Source organism: Phyllobates terribilis, unplaced genomic scaffold, assembly GCF_046119375.1.
Source record: "Phyllobates terribilis strain yellow unplaced genomic scaffold, ASM4611937v1 Scaffold_5__5_contigs__length_657084704, whole genome shotgun sequence".
Classification (NCBI taxonomy): Eukaryota; Metazoa; Chordata; class Amphibia; order Anura; family Dendrobatidae; genus Phyllobates; species Phyllobates terribilis.
The window spans coordinates 78,126,108-78,151,811 of NW_027362765.1; the positions used below are offsets into that span (position 1 = coordinate 78,126,108).

Consider the following 25,704-nt stretch of genomic DNA (forward strand, 5'->3'; position numbering starts at 1 on the left):
GATCTGCAACATGAACTAAGGAAAGATAGGGGCTGCCGGTTCCTAGTGAACAGACCCGCCTTAGTCCTCGGCTAGTCTGAACGAAGACCTATAGCATAACGGGAGGGGTCCCTAAAAGAACTAAGGACTGGGACAGAAAGGTAGTTGCAGAACGCAAAAAGACAAACTGACAAAAAAGTACTAGAGGTCCCAGAAGGATCAAGCGAACTGACAGAGAAAGGCACAGAAGCACCTGGCTAGAGAGACAGTCAAACACTAAAGTCCAGCACAGCCAGAAGGGCGGAGCTGGAAAATAAAGGCAGATGGTCACGTGACCGCAAAACACAAGATGGAAAAAACAAAACAGGAGGGTTCTAACAGTACACCCTCTTTTATGAGGATCCTCCGGATCCTCCAGGCTCAGGCCTATCCGGAAACCTCCTGTGGAAAGCTTTAACAAGCCTAGGAGCAGACACATCATCTGTCCTTACCCAGGAGTTGTCTTCGGGACCGAAACCCTTCTAGGAGACAAGATACTGTAATCTCCCTCTATGCCATCTAGAATTCAAGATACGAGAAATTTCATATTCGCCGTCTTGCACCACAGGAGGAACTGTGACAGTGGCGTCCCTATCAGATACATCAGCCTTTTCCAACAAGAAAACATGATTAATCTTCCAGGAAGTAGGGACATCCAACCTAACAGCAGACGGGTTAACAACCTGAAGCACTTTAAATGGACCCACAAACTTAGGACCCAGTTTTTTAGAGGGAATCCTCAACCGCAGGTTCTTCGATGACAACCAAACCATGTCACCCACAGTAAACAAAACCTCCTTACGTTTTCTGTCAAAATACTTCTTGGACTTCTTGTTAGCCTCTAGAAGGTTGCAACGTACATTAGTCAAAACTCTCTCCAAATCACCGGAAAAATTCTCCTCCTCCGGCACCACCGACCCCAATTTGGAGAACGAACCAAAAGACGGATGTCTCCCCGTACAACAAAAAAAAGGAGCACACCCAGCAGAGTAGGATGTATGATTGTTAAGAGCAAATTCTGTGAGAGGCAGAAACTCAGACCACACCTCTTGATTGTCCGTCACAAAACAACGCAAAAACTGTTCAACATCCTGGTTCTTTCTTTCAGTCTGTCCATTAGACTCAGGATGATAACCAGACGAAAATGACAAATGGATTCCCAAACTGTCACAAAAAGCACGCCAAAAGCTAGCCACAAACTGAGGTCCTCTATCAGAAACAATATCCGTAGGAACGCCATGGAGCTTGACAATCTCCTTAACAAACGCCTTAGCGAGTGTCTTGGCTCAGGGCAACTTAATGAATGGAACCAAATGACACATCTTACTAAAATGGTCCACCACCACCCAGATGACAGTAAAACCCTCGGACACAAGAAGATCAGTAATAAAATCCATTGTGAGATGTGTCCAAGGCGCACTAGGAAACTCCAGAGGGCAAATCAACCCCGCAGCAGGAGTATGTGAAGCCTTTGACCTAGAACACACAGTACACTGACGCACCAACTTAATGACTTCCTTCTGCCATCCAGGCCATCAAAAACTGCGACTGATGAATCTCTTAGTCTCCGAAATTCCTGGATGACCAGCCAACCGAGACTCATGACACTCCACGAACAAATCTCTCCTAAAGGCTCTAGGCACGAACAACCTCCCATGGGGAGTGTTAGATGGAGCATCATCTTGAGCTTTCAGAATCCCATTCTCCAAAACGGAGTCCAATGCCACCACCACAACTCCTTTCTGTAAAATGCTCTCCTCCTCCTCGGCACCGACTGTAGGAGAGAAGCTGCGAGATAAAGCATCGGCTTTAACATTCTTAGTACCAGGGATATAGGTAACAGAAAAATGAAACTGAGAAAAAAAAGTGCCCACCTAGCTTGACGGGCATTCATGCGCTTGGCAGCATCCAGATAGATCAAATTCTTATGATCTGTGAAAACCTGAATAGGAAATCTAGCGGCTTCCAAAAAATGACGCCAATGTTCAAACGAGAGTTTAATAGCCAGCAACTCCCGATTTCCAACATCATAATTCAGTTCGGTTTCTGAAAATTTTTTCGAAAAGAAGGCACAAGGATGTACTCCACCCTTGTTCTCCTGAGACAAAACTGCTCCGACCCCCACCGATGAAGCATCGACCTCGATCAAAAAAGGCTTGGTCTCATCAGGCTGCATAAGGATAGGGGCAGAACTGAACCTCTCTTTGAGATACTCAAATGCTTCAATGGCCTCAAAAGTCCACTGGGCCGTATTCGCACCTTTCCTGGTGAGATCGGTTAGAGGTTTAACAATTACAGAAAAATTCTTAATGAATTTCCTGTAATAATTGGAAAAACCCAAAAATCTCTGTATAGATTTCAAACCAATAGGCCTAGGCCATTCCTGCACAGCCTGTACCTTCACAGGGTCCATCTCAAAGCCCTCGCTGGAGACAATGTAGCCCAAAAAACTAATTTTCTGCACAGCGAACTCACATTTCTCCAGCTTAGCAAAGAGTGAATTATCACTCAATAACTGCAAAACTTCACGTACACTCTGCCAATGGGACTCTAGATCTGGTAAGTAAATCAAAATGTCATCCAAATACACAACCACATTCTTACCAATCAAAGGTCTCAGGATGTCATTAATAAGGTTCTGAAAAAATGCAGGTGCATTGGTAAGACCAAAAGGCATCACCAGATTCTCAAAATGACCTACCGGAGTGTTAAAAGCAGTTTTCCATTCATCACCCTCCTTCATTCGTAACAAATTGTATGCCCCCCGGAGATCAATTTTAGAGAACCACTTGGCCCCCACTAACTGGTTAAACAAGTCAGGAAGTAAAAGGCAATGGGTAGGAATTGCGTACGGTAATCTTATTAATTTCACGAAAATCCAGACATGGATGTAAACCCCCGTAATTTTTTTTAACAAAGAAAAATCCAACTGCCACAGGCGACTTAGAAGGTCTAATGTGACCAGCAGCCAGGCTAGTCTGTATGTATTCCTCCAAGGCCTTTCTTTCAGGGATAGTCAGATTAAACAAGCGACTCTTGGGAACAGTAGCTCCCGGAACAAACTCAATGGCGCAATCATAATCCCTATGAGGAGGTAAAACTTGCGACTCCTCCTCCGAAAAAACCCTCCAAAAATCTTGAATAGGTACAGGTAATTCCCCTTTTTCCACAGCCGCAATGTGACCATTACAACATTTATCATAGCACTTCGGACTCCAAGACTTAATCACATTAGTAGACCAGTCCAGTAAAGGATTGTGCAGTTTTAACCGAGGCAATCCTAGAACAACCGGAGAGGGTAAATTATCTAAAACAACCAAGTCCAAAATTTCTTGGTGAACTCCATTGATAGTGAGGTGAAATGCAGCAACCTTGTGAGTAATACATTTCAAGGGAGTGTCATCAATTGCAATCACAGAAATAGGTGATGACAAAGGTTGGATTTCAATTTAAGGTTTTCCAAAAACCCTTTATCAATCACATTAAGTGTTGAACCACAATCCACAAATACCTGAAATTCAATCAAATCTCCCTGCAAAGTAGTACTCCCAGAAAGAAATACTCCTGCAGAGAGTAAACAAGCTGTACGGGCGTAACTGACCTTTTTTTTTTCTTTACTTAAACGACACTCACAATACTTAATCAAATGGTCAGCTTTACCACAATAAAGACACAATCCCTCGGCGAACCTCCGGTCTCTTTCCCGAGAGCGGAGTGACATCGCCCCAACCTCCATCGCCGTCTGAGCAGATTTTCTGGGGACTAGAAACTGACATTACAGGAGTCTTTACCTCATTCAGCCTGCACCTCAGCCTCCGGTCCACACGAAGAGCTAATTGCATGGCATCCTGCAGAGTCTCAGGTGCAGGGAATGCAATTAGCAGATCCTTAACTTTTTCACTCAGACCAAGAAGAAATAAACATTTCAGTGCAGGATCATTCCATTTAACTTCTGATGCCCATCTCCTGAAGTGTGTGCAATAATTTTCAACATCACCTGACCCCTGATTCAAACGCCTGAGTTCTGCCTCAGCAGATGAGATTCGATCAGGATCGTCATATAACAGCCCCATAGAGAAAAAAATTCTTCAACAGACCTTAAACACGGATCATTAGGTTGGAGAGAAAAGGCCCACCCCTGTGGTTCATTGCGCAAAGGTGACATAATAAAACAAACGCGCTGTGATTCATTCCCAGAGGACCTTGACCTCAAATGAAAATATAACAAACAAGCATTTTTAAAGGAAAAAAAACTTGTTGTATCCAAAAAAAACATCAGGCAGTCCTATCTTGAGTTTGACAAAATGCGCTCCAAAACATCTACTCACGTGTTGCTGAAACTCGGCCACCTGCAGAGACAATCCCTGCAGGCGTTGAGCCAAATCCTGGACGGAAACCATACTGATCCCCGGATTTCTTTCCTTTTAGTTTTTTGGGCTGGACTTACCGTTATGATCTGCAACATGAACTAAGGAAAGATAGGGGAAAGCTGTCCCTACAGTAAGACTAAGCTGAATCCCTACGATGTAGTGGGCTGCCTGTTACTAGCAAACAGACCCGCCTTAGTCATCGGCTAGTCTGAACGAAGACCTATAGCATAACGGAAAGGGTCCCTAAAAGAACTAAGGACTGGGACAAAAATGGGACACCTCCTAAACAGAAAGGTAGTTGCAGAACACAAAAAGACAAACTGACAAAAAAGTACTAGAGGTCCCAGAAGGACCAAGCGAACTGACAGAGAAAGACACAGAAGCACCTGGCTAGACAGACAGTCAAACACTGAAGTCCAGCACAGCCAGAAGGGTGGAGCTGGAAAATAAAGGCAGATGGTCACGTGACCGCAAAACACTAGATGGAAAAAACAAACAGGAGGGTTCTAACAAGAGGACTGTGACTTCAAAAGAAATACATTTTCTCCTCAGCTGACTGAGCACAAATTATTTTTTCTCCAACCTCAGTCCTCCACTATGTGATTTATATTGTATCATTATTAGATGCATTAATTTGGTTAGTCAGTTTTGGTTTTAAATAGTTCTCATGATTCTCTAGTACTGACTATGATTAAGGGAGTTAAATACCAGAAACGCTTCAGTTTTCTATCATGTGAATGTAAACTTTTGTCTTTGTTTTATTGGAAATGGAATAAAAAAATATTTTCTCGCTCAAAGAATTTGGTTGTGCCATCTCTTTCAGTATACTGTATATACAAAGTACTTGATGGTCAGCAACTGAAAGCAGCACCCATTTATACTCTGACCTGCATTTTTCTATTAATCTGGCCAATAAGACTACAGACGTGGTAAGTTATTGCTTCTGAGTATGTGATGTATACAGCCGAGTCTCAGTGTATCCCATGTGATGTATACAGCCGAGTCTCAGTGTAGCCTATGTGATGTATACAGCAGAGTCTCAGTGTATCCTATCTACCTGAATATGAAAATAATATTTTATGAGAAAACTGAACTTGCTACTTTTCATTGAAATCCCACTTGACTTCAACACGCTTATTCCACTGTTCCTCCAGTGATACCATGCCCTCAGAATAGAAGTAGACTTCTTGCTGCTGCAAGAACCCTGGTACTAACGCTTTGTCTGAATTATCATCAGGAAATTGTTACCCACTCAGAAATTTCTTCAGGTTCCAAAATTGAAAGTAATCACTGGAAGCCAGTTCTGGACTGTAGGGTAGATGGCTAAGCTCCATGAATCCACTTTTCCTGATAGCAGCTGGTGATTTGCAAGACTTGTGAGGTGGCGCATGCAGTGAAGCAGCAACTCACCTGCCTACAACTTCCCACTGCATTTCTCTTTGATCGTATCATGTAATGCCTTCTGTATTGCTAAAACTGTTGTCATGATGTTTCCAGCTGACTGTTGGACACAAAATTTCTTTGGAGTTGGTAACCTCTTGTGCATTGCATGGACTCTTGTTTGGTCTCGGGATCATGGTAATGGATTGATGTTTCCTTAAAGGGAACCTGTCATATCATTTGTTCTATCTAAACTGCCCTCATTGCGTTGTTAGTGATGCAATGTGCATCACTAACACGCTTTTTTCATTAAAATCGGCGCTATAATCTTTTGTAAAAAGCACTTTAGATACTTATATCATACCTGCTCGTTTAGTCATAGGGGTGTGCTTCATGGCATTCAGTCCAGCTTGTCGTCATCCACGCCATTTGAATTCTGTTCCCGGGTTTGCGCTGATGTCACTAGAATCGGCATTTAAATCCCGCGCTTGGACATTGTCGATCTGTGAGCCGTGACAAGTGGTGTGAAGCTGTGAGTTCATTTTAATTATTTATAAATTCTCTTGGCTAAATTGCTGGCCACATGTTTTTTGCTAAGGCACTAACATTTGTGTCACCTTCCGTGAACTGACCTTTGACACCACCAAAACGTCATGAATGATACTGGAAACCAATTGAAATGCCTAATCCATGAGCTATAAAACTGATTTTGACTGGATGATCTTCCAAGTTCATTGCCTCCACTTTACGGCGCATTTCCTCTGAACATGCTTCGACAGGTCGCTCTAAACGGGGGTCATCTTTAATTGATTATCTACCTCATTTAAACTGCTTGGCCCAAAACTTTACTTGGTAGTAGGAATGTGCATCATCACTATGTAAAGCAATCATTCTTTCATGGATTTCTTTAGACTTCTTTTCTTACTTTGTAAGGATTTTAATCATGGAACGAAGCTCAAAATCCCTCACTTTCTTTGTAAAGACACACTGTACTGCACTTGCCATCCTGTCACTTCTAGTGCTTTCATCAGACTGAACTTCTACTGTCTCAACATGCACAGAAAAGCTCAGCTCCCTAACACTGACAGAACATGCTGGGGTAGATGACTTGAACACCCCTTGTGTATATAATGTGGAATATAAATATTTGATAAACTTCCGATTTTGCAAGTCTTCCCACCTACGGAGAATGGAGAGGTCTGTAATTTTTATCGTAAGTACGCTTCAATTGTTAGAGACAGAATCTAAAAAATCACACTGTATGATTTTTAAATAGTTAAATTGCATTTTTTTGCATGAAATAAGTATTAGATCACCTACCAACCAGCAAGAATTCTGGCTCTCACAGACCTGTTAGTTTTTCTTTAACCCCTTTCTGACATGCTCAGTAATAGTACATCGTACTGACCTGGGGCGATCGCCGCTGGGTGTCAGTTGATTCTCACAGTTGACACCTGGTGCTATGTGCCAGGAGCGGTGCCGCACCGCTCCCGGCACATTAATCCCCGAAATGCTGCAATCAAAGTCGATCGCAGCATTCTGGGAGCAAGGGGAGGTAAGCGCGACCTACTTACCTCCTCTTTGGCATCCCACGCTGTCTGTGCCGGGTCCCGGTAGTTGTCATGGTGACCCGATTTCGTCATAACGACATCCGGGTCACCAGGCATCAGGAAGTTACTTTGATCATGCACAGTGCACGATCAAAGTAACTTTTGCCTGTGCAGCACTGACACGCAGCATAGCATAGAGATGCTGCTGCATCTCTATGATATGCAAGTGATCAACCTGCAAAAAATGAAAGTCCCATAGTGGGGAAAGTGTAAAAAGAAAAAAAAATTGTAAAAAATATAAAAAAAAAATGAAAAAAATAATCTCCAAAAATATAAAAATATACTGTACCTATAAATAAATAAATATTATTCTGAAAAAAAAAACAACAATCCAATAAAAGTACACATATTTGGTATCGCCGTGTTCAGAACGACCTAATCTATAAAACTGTATCAGTAGTAGACCCCTTTAGTGAACACGGTAAAAAAAAAAAAAAAAACGAAGCAAAAAACGATGCTTTATCATACCGCCAAACATAAAATGAAATAAAACGCGATCAAAAAGACGAATGTAAATAAAAATGGTACCGCTGAAAACGTCATCTTGTCCCGCAAAAAACAAGCTGCCATACAGCTCCATCAGCTGAAAAATAACAAACTTATAGCTCTCAGAATAAAGCGATACAATTTTTTTTTTTCTATAAAATACCGTATTTTGTGGATTATAAGACGCACAGGTTTATAAAACGCACCCCAAAATTTGGGGAAGAGAATAGGAATAAAATGTTTTTTTTTTATAAACCAGTGCGTGTTATAATCAGCTTACCTGGGGGCCTGAGGCATTGGTGGAGCAGGGTCCCAGGTGGCAGGGTCGAGGCAGGAGTCGGGAGATCGCTGCTGCCGGACGCTTCTGCCTTCCGGCAGAGGCAGGAGTCGGAAGATGGCTGTGGTCCTCATGCTGCGCTCTTCATGCTGCGGGTCCCTGGCTTGCAGTACGGTAGGTGTCCGGTGGTGCGAGGGCTCCGCCGACATTTTGTAAAAGCCGGAGCCCCGCACCTTCCATTGTGATGCATGCGGCGGTCTCCGGGAAAATGGTTTTGTAAATTTTGTTGGAAAAATGAGAAATCGCTGGTCAACTTTTAACCCTTATAACTTCCTACCCCCAAAAAATGTGGTTCCAAAATTGTGCTGATGTAAAGTAGACATGTTTGAATTTTTTGCGAAATTTTCAAAATTTCCAATTTTTTCACAAATAAACGCAAGTCATATCGAAGAAATGTTACCACTATTATGAAGTACAATATGTCACGAAAAAACAGTCTTAGAATCAGTGGTATCCGTTGAAGCATTCCAGAGTTATTACACTAAAGTGACAGTGGTCAGAATTGTAAAAATTGGCCTGGTCATTAATGTGCAAACCACCTTTGGAGGTAAAGGGGTTAAGAAGCCCTCTTACTCTGCTCTCATTAGCTGTATTAATTGCACTTGTTTGAACTTGTTACCTGTATAAAAGACACCTGTCCACACACTCAATCAATCACACCCCAACTTCTCCACTATGGCAATGTATCAAATACTTATTTTCCCCACTGTATACAACAGTCTAAATAAATATTTTATGAATATACAGCAGAGTCTGTGTACCCTTTGTTATGTATACAACAGTCTCAGCGTAAGCTTTGTGATGTACACACAGCAAAGTCTGTGTATCCTATTGATGTATATACAGCATACAGTGCTGTGCAAATTAATTGGGACAAAGCAAAAAAACACATTTTTGAATATTTAATAATAAAATGTTATAATGCATGGTTACATACTAATTTTAGTAAGAAATATGTCCTCCTTTAGCAGATATGAGATTTTCAATGCGTTTTGGCATTGATTCTACCAAGTTTTTGCATAAATTCTTCATCATGGAACCACACTTGTATGGCACTGTTTATCATTCGTTCTTTGGTTGTACAGTCCATTTTGCCAAGACGTCTCTTCACAATGCTCCACAAATTTTCTATAGGATTTAAGTCTGGTGAATTTCCAGGCCAGTCCAGCACTTTTACTTTATTTTCTTCCAGGGATTTCTTCACACACTTGGAATTGTGGCATGGAGCCAAATCTTGTTGGAATGTCCCTTCAAATTTACACATAAATGGCACAATAAAACGTTTTAAAACGACTATGTATTTGGATGAATACATCATACCATCAACAGGAAATAAGCTCCCTGTACCATCAGCTGTAAAAAAGCCCCAAAACATCTGTTTTTGAGGGTGTTTTACAGTTTGTTGAATATGATCAGCTTTCAATGGTTCATTTTTGCTTCTTCTAACAACACTTGCTCTGTACCCTTGAACAAAAAGATGGGTTTCATCACTGAAAATTACCTTTTTCCACTGGCTAGTTGTCCAAGATTTATATTTTTTTGACCATGCGAGTCGTTTTGCCTTCATTGGAGATGTCAGAAGTTGTTTCTTTACTGGCTTTGTTTCCCTCCGACCAACTTCCAGAAGCCTGCGCTGTACAGTCGAATTGCTAATATCAATACCTGCAGCGAACATGTCTCTTTGGAGGTCTTTACTTGTTTTTCTTGCATTCATTTTACTATTTCTGATAAGTGTTTTATCAGTTCTTGGTGTCGTTTTCCTTTTTCTTCCACATTTCCCTTTTCGTTTTGGAGAAAACGATCCAGTTTCATTGTGTCTGCGAATTATTCTTGAAACGGTAGATTTTCCAATACCAACGGTGGAAGCGATTTTTCTTACAGTCAGACTTGTATGCTCATTTAGGCTATGTGCCCACGATGCAGAAATGAAGCAGAAAATTTCTGCAGCGTTTCTCCATCTCCCTTGCCAGAAAAAAAGCATGCAGATTGTGCATGCGTTTTTCCTGCAGAATACACGAGTATTCACATGCGTTTATGCATGCGTTTACGCATGCGGACTACAAGCACTTTCCAGGCGATAGCATCACTTGGAAAGTGCTTGTGACAACTAGGTCACACTATATAAATCCATGCAAACAGCATGGATTTATATAGTGTGACCGTAAAAAACAAAGCTATACTTACCGATCCCCCGCCGCGTGTGCTGCCGCGTGTGTTGTCGCGCTCCTTCCGGGTTGCCGGCATATCACGAGACAGCTTGCGGTCTCGCGATATGCCGGCAACCCGGAAGGAGCGCGACGTCATCTCAGGTCCTGGAAGATAAGCACTGCCGGCCGGTCTGCGAGAAGGTAAATATAAACTTTATTTATTATTTTATTCTTTTTTTCACAGGTACAATGGTACCCAGGTCTGGATGAGAGTCTTCTCTCCTCCAGAACTGGGTACCATCCGCACATTGAAACGCATATAATCCGCGTGTACAAATGTACAGACACGGATTATATGCGTGTCAATGCAAATCAATGGCGGCAATTCCGCTGCGCTTCCGCAAAATTTAATGAACATGCTGCGGATTTTTGAGCGCCGCAGAAACGCTGCGGAATAATCCGCAGCATGTGCATTGACATTGCGGAATGCCATTGAGGACCATGTGGTGCGGATTACGAAGCGTTTTTGATGCATTTCCGCTGCGGAATTTCCGCAGCGGAAACGCATGAAAAATGCATCGTGGGCACGCAGCCTAAGAGTAATAATTCTAGACCTCTTCCGTGGAGTAACATCCATTTTTACCGGCACGAATCATACTGAGAGAAAAAGTACACTAAACCACTCCTCACAGAAACAAGCTCTCAACTAAAGCTGAGGGGGCAGCTAGCTGTTATTTTCTGACTAAAACCAGTCAAACCACATTTTGTTACTCAAGGTTGTACACTCACACCTGTTCAAAACAGTTAAAACTGGTTTGAATCACTGAATGGTAACCAACTTACGATTTTACTTAAAAAATGCTTTGTTCCAATTAATTTGCACAGCACTGTATAATCTCGCCTATGAAATCACTGCTCTTTCTATAAAACAGAATGAATACTCCAGATTTGTTAAACAGTATAAAAAAAACTTTGAATTGAACTCAGCATCTTAAAGATTTGATAAACCACAGTTTATTTATGATTTATGTTTTAAGGGGGGGCAATCGCTTTTTCACACAGGGCCCTGTAGGTTTGGATTTCTTTTTCCCTTAATAATAAAGACCTTCATTTAAAAAATGCATTTTGTGTTTACTTGTGTTATCATTGTCAAATATTTAAATTTGTTTTGTGATCTGAAACATTTGTGTGACAAACATGCAAAAGAATAAGTGATCGGATGATTACAGGTTCAATTACCATGAGGGTGTAGGGGGCCAGCCCCCGCTAACAACTGAATTACACTGTGACTTTAAGAGACAATGCTCCACTCTGATTTGTGTGCACTAGGGCGAGTTCTTTCTCCCCTGCAGCTTGCTGTGTGCTGGTTTGAACAAGAAATAGGAAGTGTCGGTCAGGAAGTGAAGAGAGAGATTAGTGTCTGTCAGAGACAGACAGGACAATAAGTGTGTCCTAACAAGGGAGAACGAGTCTTGCTCGGATCCAGAAGAAGACGGATCCGTTACCCTGAAGGAAGGGCTCAACACAACAAACTCAGCTCCACTACATCAGGACCAAACAGCTGCTACCAGACTTTCTTTGCTACAGAACTGTGAGTGACACCAGTGTTCAACTGTGTTAGGGGGCTGTAGCAGCGTGACTCAATTATCGGAAGCCAGGTAGGAATTTTGAAGAGAGTAGTCTGTAGAAATTGTTTATACTGTTTGTATTGGACTTTGCATTGCCATAGCTGGCGCACAACTTGTGCGACATGCTCCAGCTATCTGTCGTTGTATCTATTGCTGTTATAATTAAAATAATCAATCTTATTTTCCGGCATATAATCCTCTGTCTTTCAATAAAGCCGGTGTTTTGATCTGCCTCCTCGTCTACTGTACAGTATTTGAGTCCTGCCTGACGGTGTCGTTCAGGCATATCAGAGAAGCTTCAAAGTTCAGGTCGCCCAGGCACTTCTCCATCAGCCGCTGGAACATACCCGGTGCATTGGATAGACCGAATAACATTATGTTAAATTCAAACAGTCCCATGGACGTCTTTGCCTAGTCTTTTCCTGCTACCGGTACCTGCCAGTACCCGCTAGCTAAATCCAGAGTGGAGAAGTATTTAGACTTCTCTAGAGCCTTCAAGGACTCTTCAATACTGGGCAAGGGGTATGAGGCTCGCATGGTGCACGCATTCAACCGCTGGTAGTCCAAGCAAAAACAAATGATTCCATCCTTCATCTTGACAAGCATCACTGGGGCTGTCAATGAACTCTGACTACTCCCAAATCCAACATCTGTTTCAGCAAGGTCTTCACCTCCTGGTACAGCTTGGGAGGTATCTGTCGATATCTTTCTCAGATCGGAGAAGTGGGTGACGGCGTCTGTGCAGCCGAACTCGTCGTTGTGGCAGGCAAACATGGCCTGATTCTCCCACAGCATCGCTTCAACTGCTTGTATATGATCCAGATCAAGAGCTTTCACATTCATTTCGGCCAAGATTGCTCACCCATTCCATTCCGGGGTTGGGGCCTCTTTCGTTTCGCCCGTGACTGCCAAGGTCCAGACAGCATCATCTATTGGGGCTAGGGTCACTTCATTCCAACTCAGAACTTCACTTCGATGTAGGTACACATAAGCCAGGTCCACTCCTGGGGTTAAGCAAACTTCTCTGTCCCACATTCACGGCTGATGGGTACTCGTCCATTACGGACCACGGCCAATGTACGGGCTACCAGGGCATTTTGGCCTACCTCTCCTAGGCCCACCGGTATGATGACCACTCCATATCATCAAGGTTGCAGAAGGTTCCCACAGGCAGTGGCAGGACAATCTCCCAACAAGGTGGGAGGTTGAGGGATACTCTTTCCAGCACTCGGATAACTGTCCTGTCTGTCTCTCACAGGCACGAGTGTCTTCACTTCCTGAACAGACACTTCCTGTTTCTTGTTCAAACCAACACACAGCAAGCTGCAGGGGAGAAAGGACTAGTCAAAGTGCACACAAATCAGAGTGGAGTATTGTCTATTAAAGTCACACTGTAATTCAGTTGTTAGCAAGGGATGACTCCCTACATGGGGACTAAAAAATAAAGTAAAAAAAAAAAAGATATAAAAGTTCAAATCACCCCTTCTGACCACATTGAAAATAAAAAAAACATGGCAGAATTGCATCTTTTCCCCAATTTCACCACACCTGGAATTTATTCCAGTTTTTCAGTACATGGAATGGCAAAATGAACAGCGTTATTGAAAAGTACAACTCTTCCTGTCAAAATCAAGCCCTGGTACAGCTATGTAGACAGAACTATAAAAAAGTTATGGTTCTTGGAAGAAGGGGAGAACCCTCCTGCCCACAAAAGTAAAAATTGTCCGTGGAGGAAAGGGTGCATACAGCTCTTTATTTGCACATCATATACGCACGGCTCTGCTCTGTATACATCATACACACATGCTGCTCCCCTCGGTACACATCGTACACACACACTGCTCCCCTCCGTACACATCCGCGGCTCTGCTCCATACACTTCATAGACACATGCGGCTCTGCTCCATACACACACGGCTCCGCTTCATACACTTCATAAACACACGCTGCTCCGCTCTGTACACACATGTGACTCCGCTCCATGCACTTCATAGACACATGCGGCTCCTCTCCATACACTTTGCACACACACACGTGGCTCCGCTCCATACACTTCATAGACACATGCTGCTCCGCTCCGTACACATACGTGACTCCGCTCCATACACTTCATAGACACACGCTGCTCCGCTCCGTACACACACGTGGCTCTGCTCCATACACTTAATAGACACACGCTGCTCTGCACACTGCATATACACACGTGGCTCCGCTCCATACACTTCAGACACACGCTGCTCCATTCCGTACACACACGTGGCTCCGCTTCAGACACATGCTTTTCCGCTCCGTACACTTCATAGACACGTGCGGCTCCGTTCCATACACTTTGTACACACACGTGGCTCCGCTCCATACACTTCACACACACGTGGCTCCACTCCGTACACACACACACTACTCCGCTCCATACACTTCATAGATACATGCGGCTCTGTACCATACACTTCGTACACACACGTGGCTCCGCTCCATACACTTCGTACACACACGTGGCTCTGCTCCATACACTTCGTACACACACGTGGCTCCGCTCCATACACTTCGTACGCACACGTGGCTCCGCTCCATACACTTCGTACACACACGTGACTCCGCTCCATACACTTCATAGACACATGCCTCGGTTTTATGCTTGCACCAGGGATCCAGTCTCTCTGTCCTTGTCCATATGTATGTCACTTGACAAATGGTAAGGTTTTTAATATTAGAGTTAGGACTGTCCCACAAGGGATGCCGTGACGTGGCGGGACAGCTTTTACATTATTTTGATCAAAATTATGTTAACTAAATACCCTTTATTATTTATTATTTTTGCACCGTGCGATCTATACATTTACTTTTAACCATTTGGGTATTTTTCTTGTCTTTGGTTTCTCTTTGTCTAATGGCCTTGTGTGAACATGCATTTACATTTTGCATGCACATCAATTTATGTTCCAGTTCACACCTTCAGGTTTTTTCTTTGCAGTTAGTATGCTTGAGTGCATATAAAAGGGTGTGGCCGTCCTTTGTCTGGGCTGGGACGCTGATCCTGCCTCGGTTTTATGCTTGCACCAGGGATCCAGTCTCTCTGTCCTTGTCCATATGTATGTCACTTGACAAATGGTAAGGTTTTTAATATTAGAGTTAGGACTGTCCCACAAGGGATGCCGTGACGTGGCGGGACAGCTTTTACATTATTTTTGATCAAAATTATGTTAACTAAATACTCTTTATTATTTATTATTATTTTTGCACTGTGCGATCTATACATTTACTTTTAACCATTTGGGTATTTTTCTTGTCTTTGGTTTCACTTCATAGACACATGCGGCTCCGTTCCATACACTTTGTACACACACGTGGCTCCGCTCCATACACTTCGCACACACGTGGCTCCGCTCCATACACTTCGTACACGCACGACTCCGCTCCATACACTTCATAGACACATGCGGCTCTGTACCATACACTTCGTACACACACGTGGCTCCGCTCCATACACTTCGTACACACACGCGGCTCCGCTCCATACACTTCGTACACACACGCGGCTCCGCTCCATACACTTCGTACACACACGCGGCTCCGCTCCATACACTTCGTACACACACGCGGCTCTGCTCCATACACTTCGTACACACACGCGGCTCCGCTCCATACACTTCGTACACACACGCGGCTCTGCTCCATACACTTTGTACACACACGTGTATGGTACAGAGCCGCATGTGTCTATGAATTGTATGGAGCGGAGTCGTGTGTGTACTAAGTGTATGGAGCGGAGCCACGTGTGTATGAAGTGTATGGAGCGGAGCCACGTGTGTGTACAAAGTGTATGGAACGGAGCCGCATGTGTCTATGAAGTGTATGGAGCGGAGTCACGTGTGTGTACGAAGTGTATGGAGCGGAGCCGCGTGTGTATGGAGCGGAGTCGTGTGTGTACGAAGTGTATGGAGCGGAGCCACGTGTGTACGAAGTGTATGGAGCGGAGCCACGTGTGTATGAAGTGTATGGAGTGGAGTCGTGTGTGTGTACGGAGTGTATGGAGCGGAGCCACGTGTGTGTACGAAGTGTATGGAGCGGAGCCACGTGTGTGTACGAAGTGTATGGAGCGGAGCCACGTGTGTGTACGAAGTGTATGGAGCGGAGCCACGTGTGTGTACGAAGTGTATGGAGCAGAGCCACGTGTGTGTACGAAGTGTATGGAGCAGAGCCACGTGTGTGTACGAAGTGTATGGAGCGGAGCCGCGTGTGTATGGAGCGGAGTCGTGTGTGTGTGTATGAAGCGGAGCCACGTGTGTATGAAGTGTATGGAGCGGAGCCACGTGTGTATGAAGTGTATGGAGCGGAGCCACGTGTGTATGAAGTGTATGGAGCGGAGTCGTGTGTGTGTACGGAGTGTTTGGAGCGGAGTCGTGTGTGTATGAAGTGTATGGAGCGGAGTCACGTGTGTGTACGAAGTGTATGGAGTGGAGCCACATGTGCGTACACACACGCGGCTCCGCTCCAAACACTTCGTACGCACACGACTCCGCTCCATACACACACGACTCCGCTACATACACTCCGTACACACACACGGCTCCGCTCCATACACTTCATACACACGTGGCTCCGCTCCATACACTTCGTACACACATGTGGCTCCGCTCCATACACACACACGGCTCCGCTCCATACACTTCGTACGCACACGACTCCGCTCCATACACACGCGGCTCCGCTCCATACACTTCATACACACACGGCTCCGCTCCATACACTCCGTACACACACACGACTCCGCTCCATACACTTCATACACACACGGCTCCGCTCCATACACTTCATACACACGTGGCTCCGCTCCATACACTTCGTACACACATGTGGCTCCGCTCCATACACTTCATAGACACATGCTGCTCCGATCCGTACACATTGTAAATCCTTCTTAATTCCACACCTAAACTTCACCTCATCCAGCACCATGACAACCAGCACAGCAGAGTCCTGCATCCACTGAGGCACCTGATCATGTGACCCCTGACTCCTCCCCTCCTGTGACATCACCACAGGTCCTGTGCGCACAGAACAGCCATATATCCAGTGTGCGGCTCTGCAGGTGGAGGTATGTGGAGATCCCCCATTACTATTAACCCCCTCAGTGCTGGTGACTGTAGGTGTGGTGTTTTGCTGCTTTCCAAGATGGAGTTTCCTGTCTTCTTCCTCTCTGAAGAGGATATTTGCATGTTTAAATTCCCGGAGGAGCAGCGCATGGCCTATTAGTCTCCTTATACCGATATGACACTCATCACAAGGAGAAACATTCTCCCTATGACCACCTGTTCAAGAGACATATTTAGATTTTAAAGATTTTCCTTTTAGATTTGTTTTGTGTTTCTGATGCTGGATTGGAAATAGTCTGTGATAAATCCCTGTTTGTGACTATAATGTGATTGTGTGTTATACCGGGGGCAGGACGGGGCCATGACTGGATGTAGTGATCATGTGAAGCCGGTAACAGCTCCGGAGATTTCTTACACGGGATCTTTATGATGTTACATCGTCATCTTCTCCCCATTCAGGTCCCTACAATATCGGATCCTCTCAGTGGAGATCTTCTATATAAGAGAATTTAACTGATTGATCTGTCAAGGATGGATAGGGACAGGGACAAGATGGCGGAGAGGATATTACACCTCACCCTAGAGATCCTCTTCCGGCTTACTGGAGAGGTGAGAGATTCTGATGACGTCACATTACATCATTCTTATCTATGGGAATAACAGATGGACAGAACTGGAGAGGTGAGGACTCTGGAAATGTCTGTAGTGAGATTTATTAATGTGTCTCTCCATATCCAGGATTACACAGTAATGAAGAAGACCTCTAGTGATCGCTGTCAGGACTCTGTGTCTGAGGGATGGGGAAGACCCCTGAGCCCAATCACAGGGCCTCCACCTCATCCCCTGATATATGAGGACATCAATGACCAGAAGATCCTAGAACTCACCTACAAGATGATTGAGCTGCTGACTGGAGAGGTGACACTGCTGGGAATGCTGGGGAAATTATGCAGTAACGCTATGAAGGGATTGGGGGAATAATGGTATCATTGTATTTGTCAGGTTCCTATAAGGTGTCAGGATGTCACCATCTATTTCTCCATGGAGGAGTGGGAGTATTTAGAAGGTCACAAAGATCTGTACAAGGACGTCATGATGGAGGCTCCCCAGCCCCTCACATCACCAGGTAATAGACAGGACTAAATACACACAGCCTATAATTATCTGTATGTAAAGAATGAATTCAGTCCCTGTATGTGTTTACCCCAGTTCTATCCAGTAAGAGGACAACACCAGAGAGATGTCCCCATCCTCTTCTTCCACAGGACTGTAAACCAGAAGATCCCAATGTTCCTCAGGATCATCAGGTAGGTGAAGAGAAGGTGTCATGAAATCTTCCATATGATATGATGTGAAAGTCTGGTGTTCAGTTTTGTTTAATCCACCTGTATTATACACTCAACAGCCTAATCTGTTTGAGACACCAGCCCCTTCACGATCAGTGAACTCATGTATGGAAATTAGACCAGTGAATAGTTTTCTTTTAATCCACATTAGAATGAGGAAATTGCTCCATCTAAGTATCTTTTCAATGATTTCACATGCAATGTTGTGGGGAATATACATTGTTGTCAAGGAAAAATTTAATATTATATATAATAATTTTTTTGCAAATTATAAAAAAATAAAAAATAACAGCACTATAACCTGAGCACAGATGTAGATCAATAACGTCTTTGATCAGCGCTCTGGGGTTGCAGGATGCACATAGGGATGTGGTGCAAATGTAAGAATTGAAAACAGAAGATAAATGTCCTTTAGCAAATGTTAATACTGATGCTGATCACTGGAGTGCAATACTGATCAGGTCACAGTGTCCTCAGGATAACATGCAGAAGTTATAAAAAATTAAAAAAATATAGCAGGAGAAAGTGCTTGGTGCCTAAATGTGAGCACATATGCTCAGCAGTTGCAGGATGCAATTGGGGGTTGATTTGGGATTAGGACATGAGGCTGCTGTGCAGATCAAGTCAGATACTATAATGGCTGATTAGAACCAATAGCTCATTTATCTGACTGAAATAAAGCATGCAGCGCGGGGATCATTATTTGCTATAAATCTCTATGGCCCTAATAGGTCAGTTCGTGTTGACTGATCTATCGGAGTCCTATAGAGGGGTTGCACTACCATCACTGCTATCTTTTTGGAGTGGATGATTGATGTCTTAGACAGGACAAGTTACCACGTTACAGAATCCCTTTATAGGAGTTTCAAGGTCGCAGTTTCTCTGAGACCTGTTGGACGAAGTGGCTAACACACAGTTGTAGCCTTTTTTAGCTCACAGCCTCTGACAGAATTTACAGGGGGCTACTTTTGCGTGCCAGGGGGGCAAAGAGGATGCGATTCGCCTGTCATAATTGACTGGCTAATCACAGGGATTTCCAATTAGTGGAGCAAAAAGTCCCCCGGACAATAAGTGGGGATGGTCTGCTGTCAGGGATAACAGCTATTTTTACTCTGTCACTGTACGATTAAACCTGGTTGCCTCTTCCTGCTGCAGTGTACATGTTCAGTGCTTTGCGAGAACTCCTTGCCCACAATACATGTATGTCTATTGCCTGGAAGGAGGTAATGTTACATCATTATCTGTGACTCACTTCTTGGGTTCTGCCATTCCGATCTCTGTGGATGTTCCCTGTACTTTATAACTTTATATCTTATTTTTCTGAAACATTTAAATTAGATTAAAACATTTTAACTTTTTAATATTGTTTCCGTCTTTTGTTTTTGGTGTTGGATTTGAGATATTATGTAATAAATATATTTATGTGGACTATAATCTGGATATTTTTTACATGGGATTCTTTATGATGTTACGTCGTCATCTTCTCTCTATTCAGGTCCCTATAATATCGGATCCTCTCAGTGGAGATCTTCTATATAAGAGAATTTTCCTGATTCACCCATCAAGGATGGATAGGGACAGAGACAAGATGGCGGAGAGGATATTACACCTCACCCTAGAGATCCTCTTCCGGCTTACTGGAGAGGTGAGAGATTCTGATGACGTCACATTACATCATTCTTATCTATGGGAATAACAGATGGACAGAACTGGAGAGGTGAGGACTCTGGAAATGTCTGTAGTGAGATTTATTAATGTGTCTCTCCATAACCAGGATTACACAGCACTGAAGAAGACCCCTAGTGAGCACTGTCAGGACCCTGTGTCTGAGGGATGGGGAAGACCCCTGAGCCCAATCACGGGGCCTCCACATCACCCCCTGATACATGAGGATATCAATGACCAGAAGATTCTAGAACGCACATATAAGATGATTGAGCTGCTGACTGGAGAGGTGACACTGGTGGGAATGCTGGGACATGATACAGTAACGCTATGAAGGGATCGAGGGATGACTGTATCATTGTATGTGTCAGGTTCCTATAAGGTGTCAGGATGTCACCGTCTATTTCTCCATGGAGGAGTGGGAGTATTTAGAAGGACACAAAGATCTGTACAAGGACTTAATGATGGAGGTTCCCCAGCCCCTCACATCACCAGGTAATAGACAGGACTAAATAGACACTATCTATATGTAAAGAATGAATTCAGTCCCTGTATGTGTTTACCCCAGTTCTATCCAGTAAGAAGACAACACCAGAGAGATGTCCCCTTCCTCTTCTTCCACAGGACTGTAAACAAGAAGATCCCGATGTTTCTCAGGATCATCAGGTAGATGGAGAGAAAGTGTCATGAAATCTCCGCTATGATGTGTAGAAGGCTGTGAAGGTCTTGTGTTCAGTCTTTTTATCCACCAGTATTATACTTAATAGTCAGTTTATTAGAGACACCGGCCCTTTCCCAGTGTAAACTTTTCGGTATGGAAAAGAGACCTGTGATCGCACAGTGCAGCATCAAATGAAGTGGTCACTTTTCAATTTGAATCCAGATTAGCATGCGTAAAGTGTGCAATCTGAACAATTTTAGAATATGGTCATCAATGCTGGGATGAAAACCAGTATTTAAAAAAAAAAAAAAAAACGGACCAAATTATTATTATTTATTATTATAGCGCCAGTTATTCCATGGCGCTTTACATGTGAAAAGGGGGTATGCATACAAAAACAATTACAATAATCTTTAAGAAAACGTAACGGCGACTGGTACAGGAGGAGCGAGGACCCTGCCCGCTAGGGCTCACAGTCTACAAGGGATGGGTGGGGATACAGTAGGTGAGGGTAAAGCTGGTCGTGCAGCGGTATGGCGGAGCGATGGTTACTGCAGGTTGTAGACTTGTCAGAAGAGGTGAGTCTTCACGTTCCTTTTTACGGTTTCCACGGTAGTTGAAAGTCTGATATGTTGGGGTAGAGAATTCCAGAGTAGGGGGGATGCACAGGAGAAATCTCGTATGCGATTGTGGGAAGAGAGGAGTAGAGCAGGAGATCTTGTGAGGATCGGAGGTTGCGTGCAGGTATGTACCGGGAGACTAGATCACAAATATATGGAGGAGACAGGTTGTGGATGGCTTTGTATGCCGTGTTTAGGGTTTGGAACTGGAGTCTCTGGGCAATGGGGAGCCAGTTAAGGGATTGACATAGAGGTGAGGCCGGGGAATAGTGGGGGACAAGTCAATTAGTCGGGCAGCAGAGTTTAGGATAGATTGGAGGGGTGCGAGAGTGTTGGATGGGAGGCCGCAGAGTAGGAGGTTGCAGTAGTCGAGGTGGGAGATGATGAGGGCGTTTACTAGTGTTTTTGCAGATTCGTGGTTGAGGAATGTGCAGATCCGGGAGATATTTTTGAGTTGGAGTCGGCAGGATGTGGGAAGGGCTTGGATATGTGGTTTGAAGGAGAGATCAAAGTCCAGGGTTACCCTAAGACAGCGAGTTTGTGGGACTGGGGAGAGTGAACAGCAATTGATGTTGATAGGTCAGATGGGGGGTTGAATGAGATGTTGGAAAGATGATGAATTCAGTTTTATCCATGTTAAGATTTAGAAATCTAGCAGAGAAGAAGGATGAAATAGAGGACAGACCTTGTGGGATTTTGGTTAGTAGGGAGGAGATATCAGGTCCAGAGAGGTAAATCTGTGTGTCATCAGCATGGAGGTGATACTGAAAGCCATGAGACTCTGAGCTGTCCCAGGCCAAAGGTGTAGATGGAGAAGAGCAGGGGTCCTAGAACTGAACCTTGGGGGACACCGACAGGGGGCGAGATGATGATGAGGAGGTGGTGTGTGACTGGGAGACACTGAATGTCCTGTCTGTTGGGTATGAAGAGATCCAAGATAGGGCCAAGTCTGTGATGCCGAGAGATGAGAGAGTCTGTAGTAAAAGGGAATGGTCCACTGTGTCGAAGGCAGATGACAGGTCTAGGAAGAGGAGGACAGAGTAGTGTCTCTTGGATTTGGCTTTTAGTAGGTCGTTGGTGACTTTAGTCAGGGCAGTTTCAGTAGAATGGTGCGGTCGGAAGCCTGATTGGAGGCGGTCAGAGAGAGCAGGAGGAGAGGTGGGAGGACAGTTTAAAGTGGACATGTTGTTCCAGTAGTTTTGAGGCATAGAGGAGAAGTGATAGCTAGTCAGAGAGGATGGGTCAAGGAAGGGCTTTTTGAGGATGGGTGTGATCGAGGCATGTTTGAAGCATGAGGGGAAGACACTAGTTGTTAGTGACAGGTTGAAAAGGTGGGTTAGGGTTGGGATGAAGATAGTGGTAAGGTTGGGGATGAGGTTTGATGGGATTGGGTCAAGTTCACAGGTGGTGAGGTGTGATTTGGAGAGTAAAGAGGAAAGTTGATCTTCCGTAATGGTGGAGAAGCTGGTTTTGGAGGAGGATTGAGTAGGTGTGAGGAGGGGCTGGAGGGACTTTGCAAAAGCTTTGTCTGATGGTGTCAATCTTTTGCTTGAAGAATGAGGCAAAGTCTTAGGCTGAGAGAAGAGGGAGGAGGCCCTAGGGGGTGGAGGAGAGAATTTAAGGTGTTGAATAGAAGTTTAAGGTTGTGAGACAGGGAGGATATGAGAGATGCGAAGTAGGTTTGTTTTGCTGCAGTGAGTGTGGACTTGAAGGTAGTGAGGGACTGTTTGAATGTGATGAAGTGCTCATTGGAGTGGGACCTTTTCAATCTACGCTCAGCAACCCTGGAGGCCCGTCGCAGTTATTTGGTTAGGCTGGTGTGCCAGGGTTGCCTGTTGATTGTGCGAGCTTTGGTATGTGTGAGGGGGGCAACTGAATTGACAACTGCAGTTGTTGTGGTGTTGTATAAAGCAGCAGCAACATCTGCATCATGTAAGGAACTAATGTCTGTAAGAGGGAGAAGGGATTCAGAGTGAGTGTAGGTCAAGGTGTTTGAGATTTCTGCGAGGGTGTGCAAGTGGGGATTGTGCACCTGGAGAGGAGAGAGTAGAGAATGTAAGTAGGTTGTGGTCAGAAAGAAGGAGGTTTGAGTTAGAGAGGTTGGATAGGGAACTGAGGCGGGTGAAGAGGAGGTCCAGAGTGTGGCCATCTTTGTGAGTGGCTGCAGAAGACCAATGAGTAAGGCCGAACGAGGAAGTGAGGGATAGAAGCTTAGAGGCAGCTGAGCGAGAATTGTCGATGGGGATGTTGAAGTTGCCCATGATGATAGTGGGGATGTCAGCGGAAAGGAAATTAAGTAGCCAGGTGGTGATATGGTCTTATAAGGTGGTGGCTGGTCCTGGGAGACGGTAAATGACAGCCATTTGGAGGTTGGAAGGGGAGTAGATGTGCACACAGTGCACCTCAAAAGAGGGGAAAGTAATGGAGGGTGGCAGTGGGATTTGGGTGAAGTACCAGTTATCTGACACGAGAAAACTTACTCCTCCACCATGCTTGCCAATGGGGCGGAGGGTGTGGGAAAGGTGGAGTCCACCATACGAAAGTGCAGCTGGAGAGGCCGTGTCAGAATGGGTGAGCCAGGTTTCGGTGATGCCGAGGAAGGAAAGTTTGTTAGTGATGAAAAGATTGTGGATGTAGGAAAGATTGTTGCAGACAGAGCGCGCGTTCCATAGAGCTCCTGTTCGTAGTACTGGGGAAGTAGGGGCTGGGCGGATGTGTATGAGGTTAGAAGGGTTGTGATAATTTGTGATAGATTGTGGATAGGAGATGGAAGTGACTGTGGAGATGTGGTGAGGAGGGCCAGCAGTTAGGAGGAGCAGAGAAAGTGTTAGTAGATGGGAGCAGGAGAGAGCATGAGGTGACTGATTGTGTTTGGAGACACAGGTTTGACAGTTGAGGAATAGTTCTGAGGAGAAGGTGAGATAGATGGGGAGGATGGAGGGGCCTTTTACTTGCAGCGGTGTCAAGACTATACTGAGAATGGTGTGATCGAGGCAAAACTTCCAATGAAAGGGGAAAACCTGAAAATATTACGGGTCTGGGAAAATGGCGATAGAAGGAGACAACTTTTTTTTTTCACCATGTAAACTATCCTTGTTTGGAACTGCCATAATTGTATTGACCAAGTCATTTTTACTATACAATGAAGACTGTAAAAACTAAACCCTAAAAATCATTGCGGAATTGTATTTTGTTCCACAGTTTCAGTGCACTTGGAGTTTTTTCACCGTTTCCTAGTACATTGAATTGTAAAATGAACGGTGTCAGTGAAAACTACAACTCCTCCCAGAAAAAACAAACAAAACCCTGATAGAGTTGTGTGGATGGGAAAATATAAATAACTTATGGGTCTTGGGAGAAGGGAAGGGAAAAAAGGAAAGTGCAGGAATGTAATAACACCACGTCGGGAAGGGGTTTAACCCCAAGTGAACTCGATGCTGTGATGAATTGCTGAGATGTTGAAAGCCAAAGGATGTCTTATGTGTCACAACATGGGTGTCTCTAATAAGTTGGCCATTTAGTGTATGTTTTATACTTGGAGATGTCAGATAAAGCTGATCACATGAGATGTTGTCTGGATCTTCTCACAATTTTATGTTTATGGAGACTGCTGGTTAAAATTAGGAGCCGACAGGTTGAATTTATACAGGAGACCTGCAGCTATGAGATAACTACTGTCATGTTCATTTATGAACTTTTTTGTTCTTAGAAATCATTTCACACAGCTTCTCCTTCTGATTGTAACTTATATAATCTTTGTTTCAGGGTAAACATCTGACCCTTATTAATACTACAGAGACATATGGGATGGGTGATGATTGGTGTAAAGTGGAGATAACTACAGATGACTATCCAGGTGAGTAGTAACCAATAAATGCAGAGAAGTCACAGATACTACTCGTTCATTGGCTTGTAGAATTACAGTATATGTTGAGATTTTTATATGGCCTTTACACCTGGAAGGTTTAGCATTTAGTCCAAAAAAATGATGTTTTAAATTTATTTTGTATGCAGGTTTCTCCTCTGCAGCTATAGCTCGCTTTAGAGAAGCTACATCTGTGGTCACAGTCCTTTCTAACACCAGCTACTGTGCTCAGTGGATGTCTCTAAATATACTTTTTACGCTTGTTCGTGCCAGGGATTGGAACTCAGGACCCCTGATATGAAAGGCAGAAATAGTACTAGTGAGCCACAGGCTGCCCTTTTATCTAGATGAAGATTTTCTCAGCCTAAAAACCTCAATGGCATTGTTCTTTACAAGCTGAATACATGGGTACATAACGATGTAGAGACGCCAGAAACAAGTCCGTGAATATTCAGACCATGCCATGTCGATTTTAAGC

General features: G+C 44.1%; 1 protein-coding gene across 1 annotated transcript in view; it reads left to right on the forward strand.

Moving 5' to 3' along the window:
- Positions 1-25,704, forward strand: part of LOC141271471 (uncharacterized) — a 62,445-nt gene that overhangs the window by 31,941 nt on the left and 4,800 nt on the right. Inside the window, exons 8-15 of the mRNA XM_073681540.1 lie at positions 17,814-17,987; positions 18,072-18,195; positions 18,279-18,376; positions 19,911-20,060; positions 20,190-20,369; positions 20,452-20,575; positions 20,649-20,746; positions 25,127-25,217. Coding sequence (XP_073537641.1) covers positions 17,814-17,987; positions 18,072-18,195; positions 18,279-18,376; positions 19,911-20,060; positions 20,190-20,369; positions 20,452-20,575; positions 20,649-20,746; positions 25,127-25,217 — 1,039 coding nt within the window. The remainder of the gene's footprint in view (positions 1-17,813; positions 17,988-18,071; positions 18,196-18,278; positions 18,377-19,910; positions 20,061-20,189; positions 20,370-20,451; positions 20,576-20,648; positions 20,747-25,126; positions 25,218-25,704) is intronic.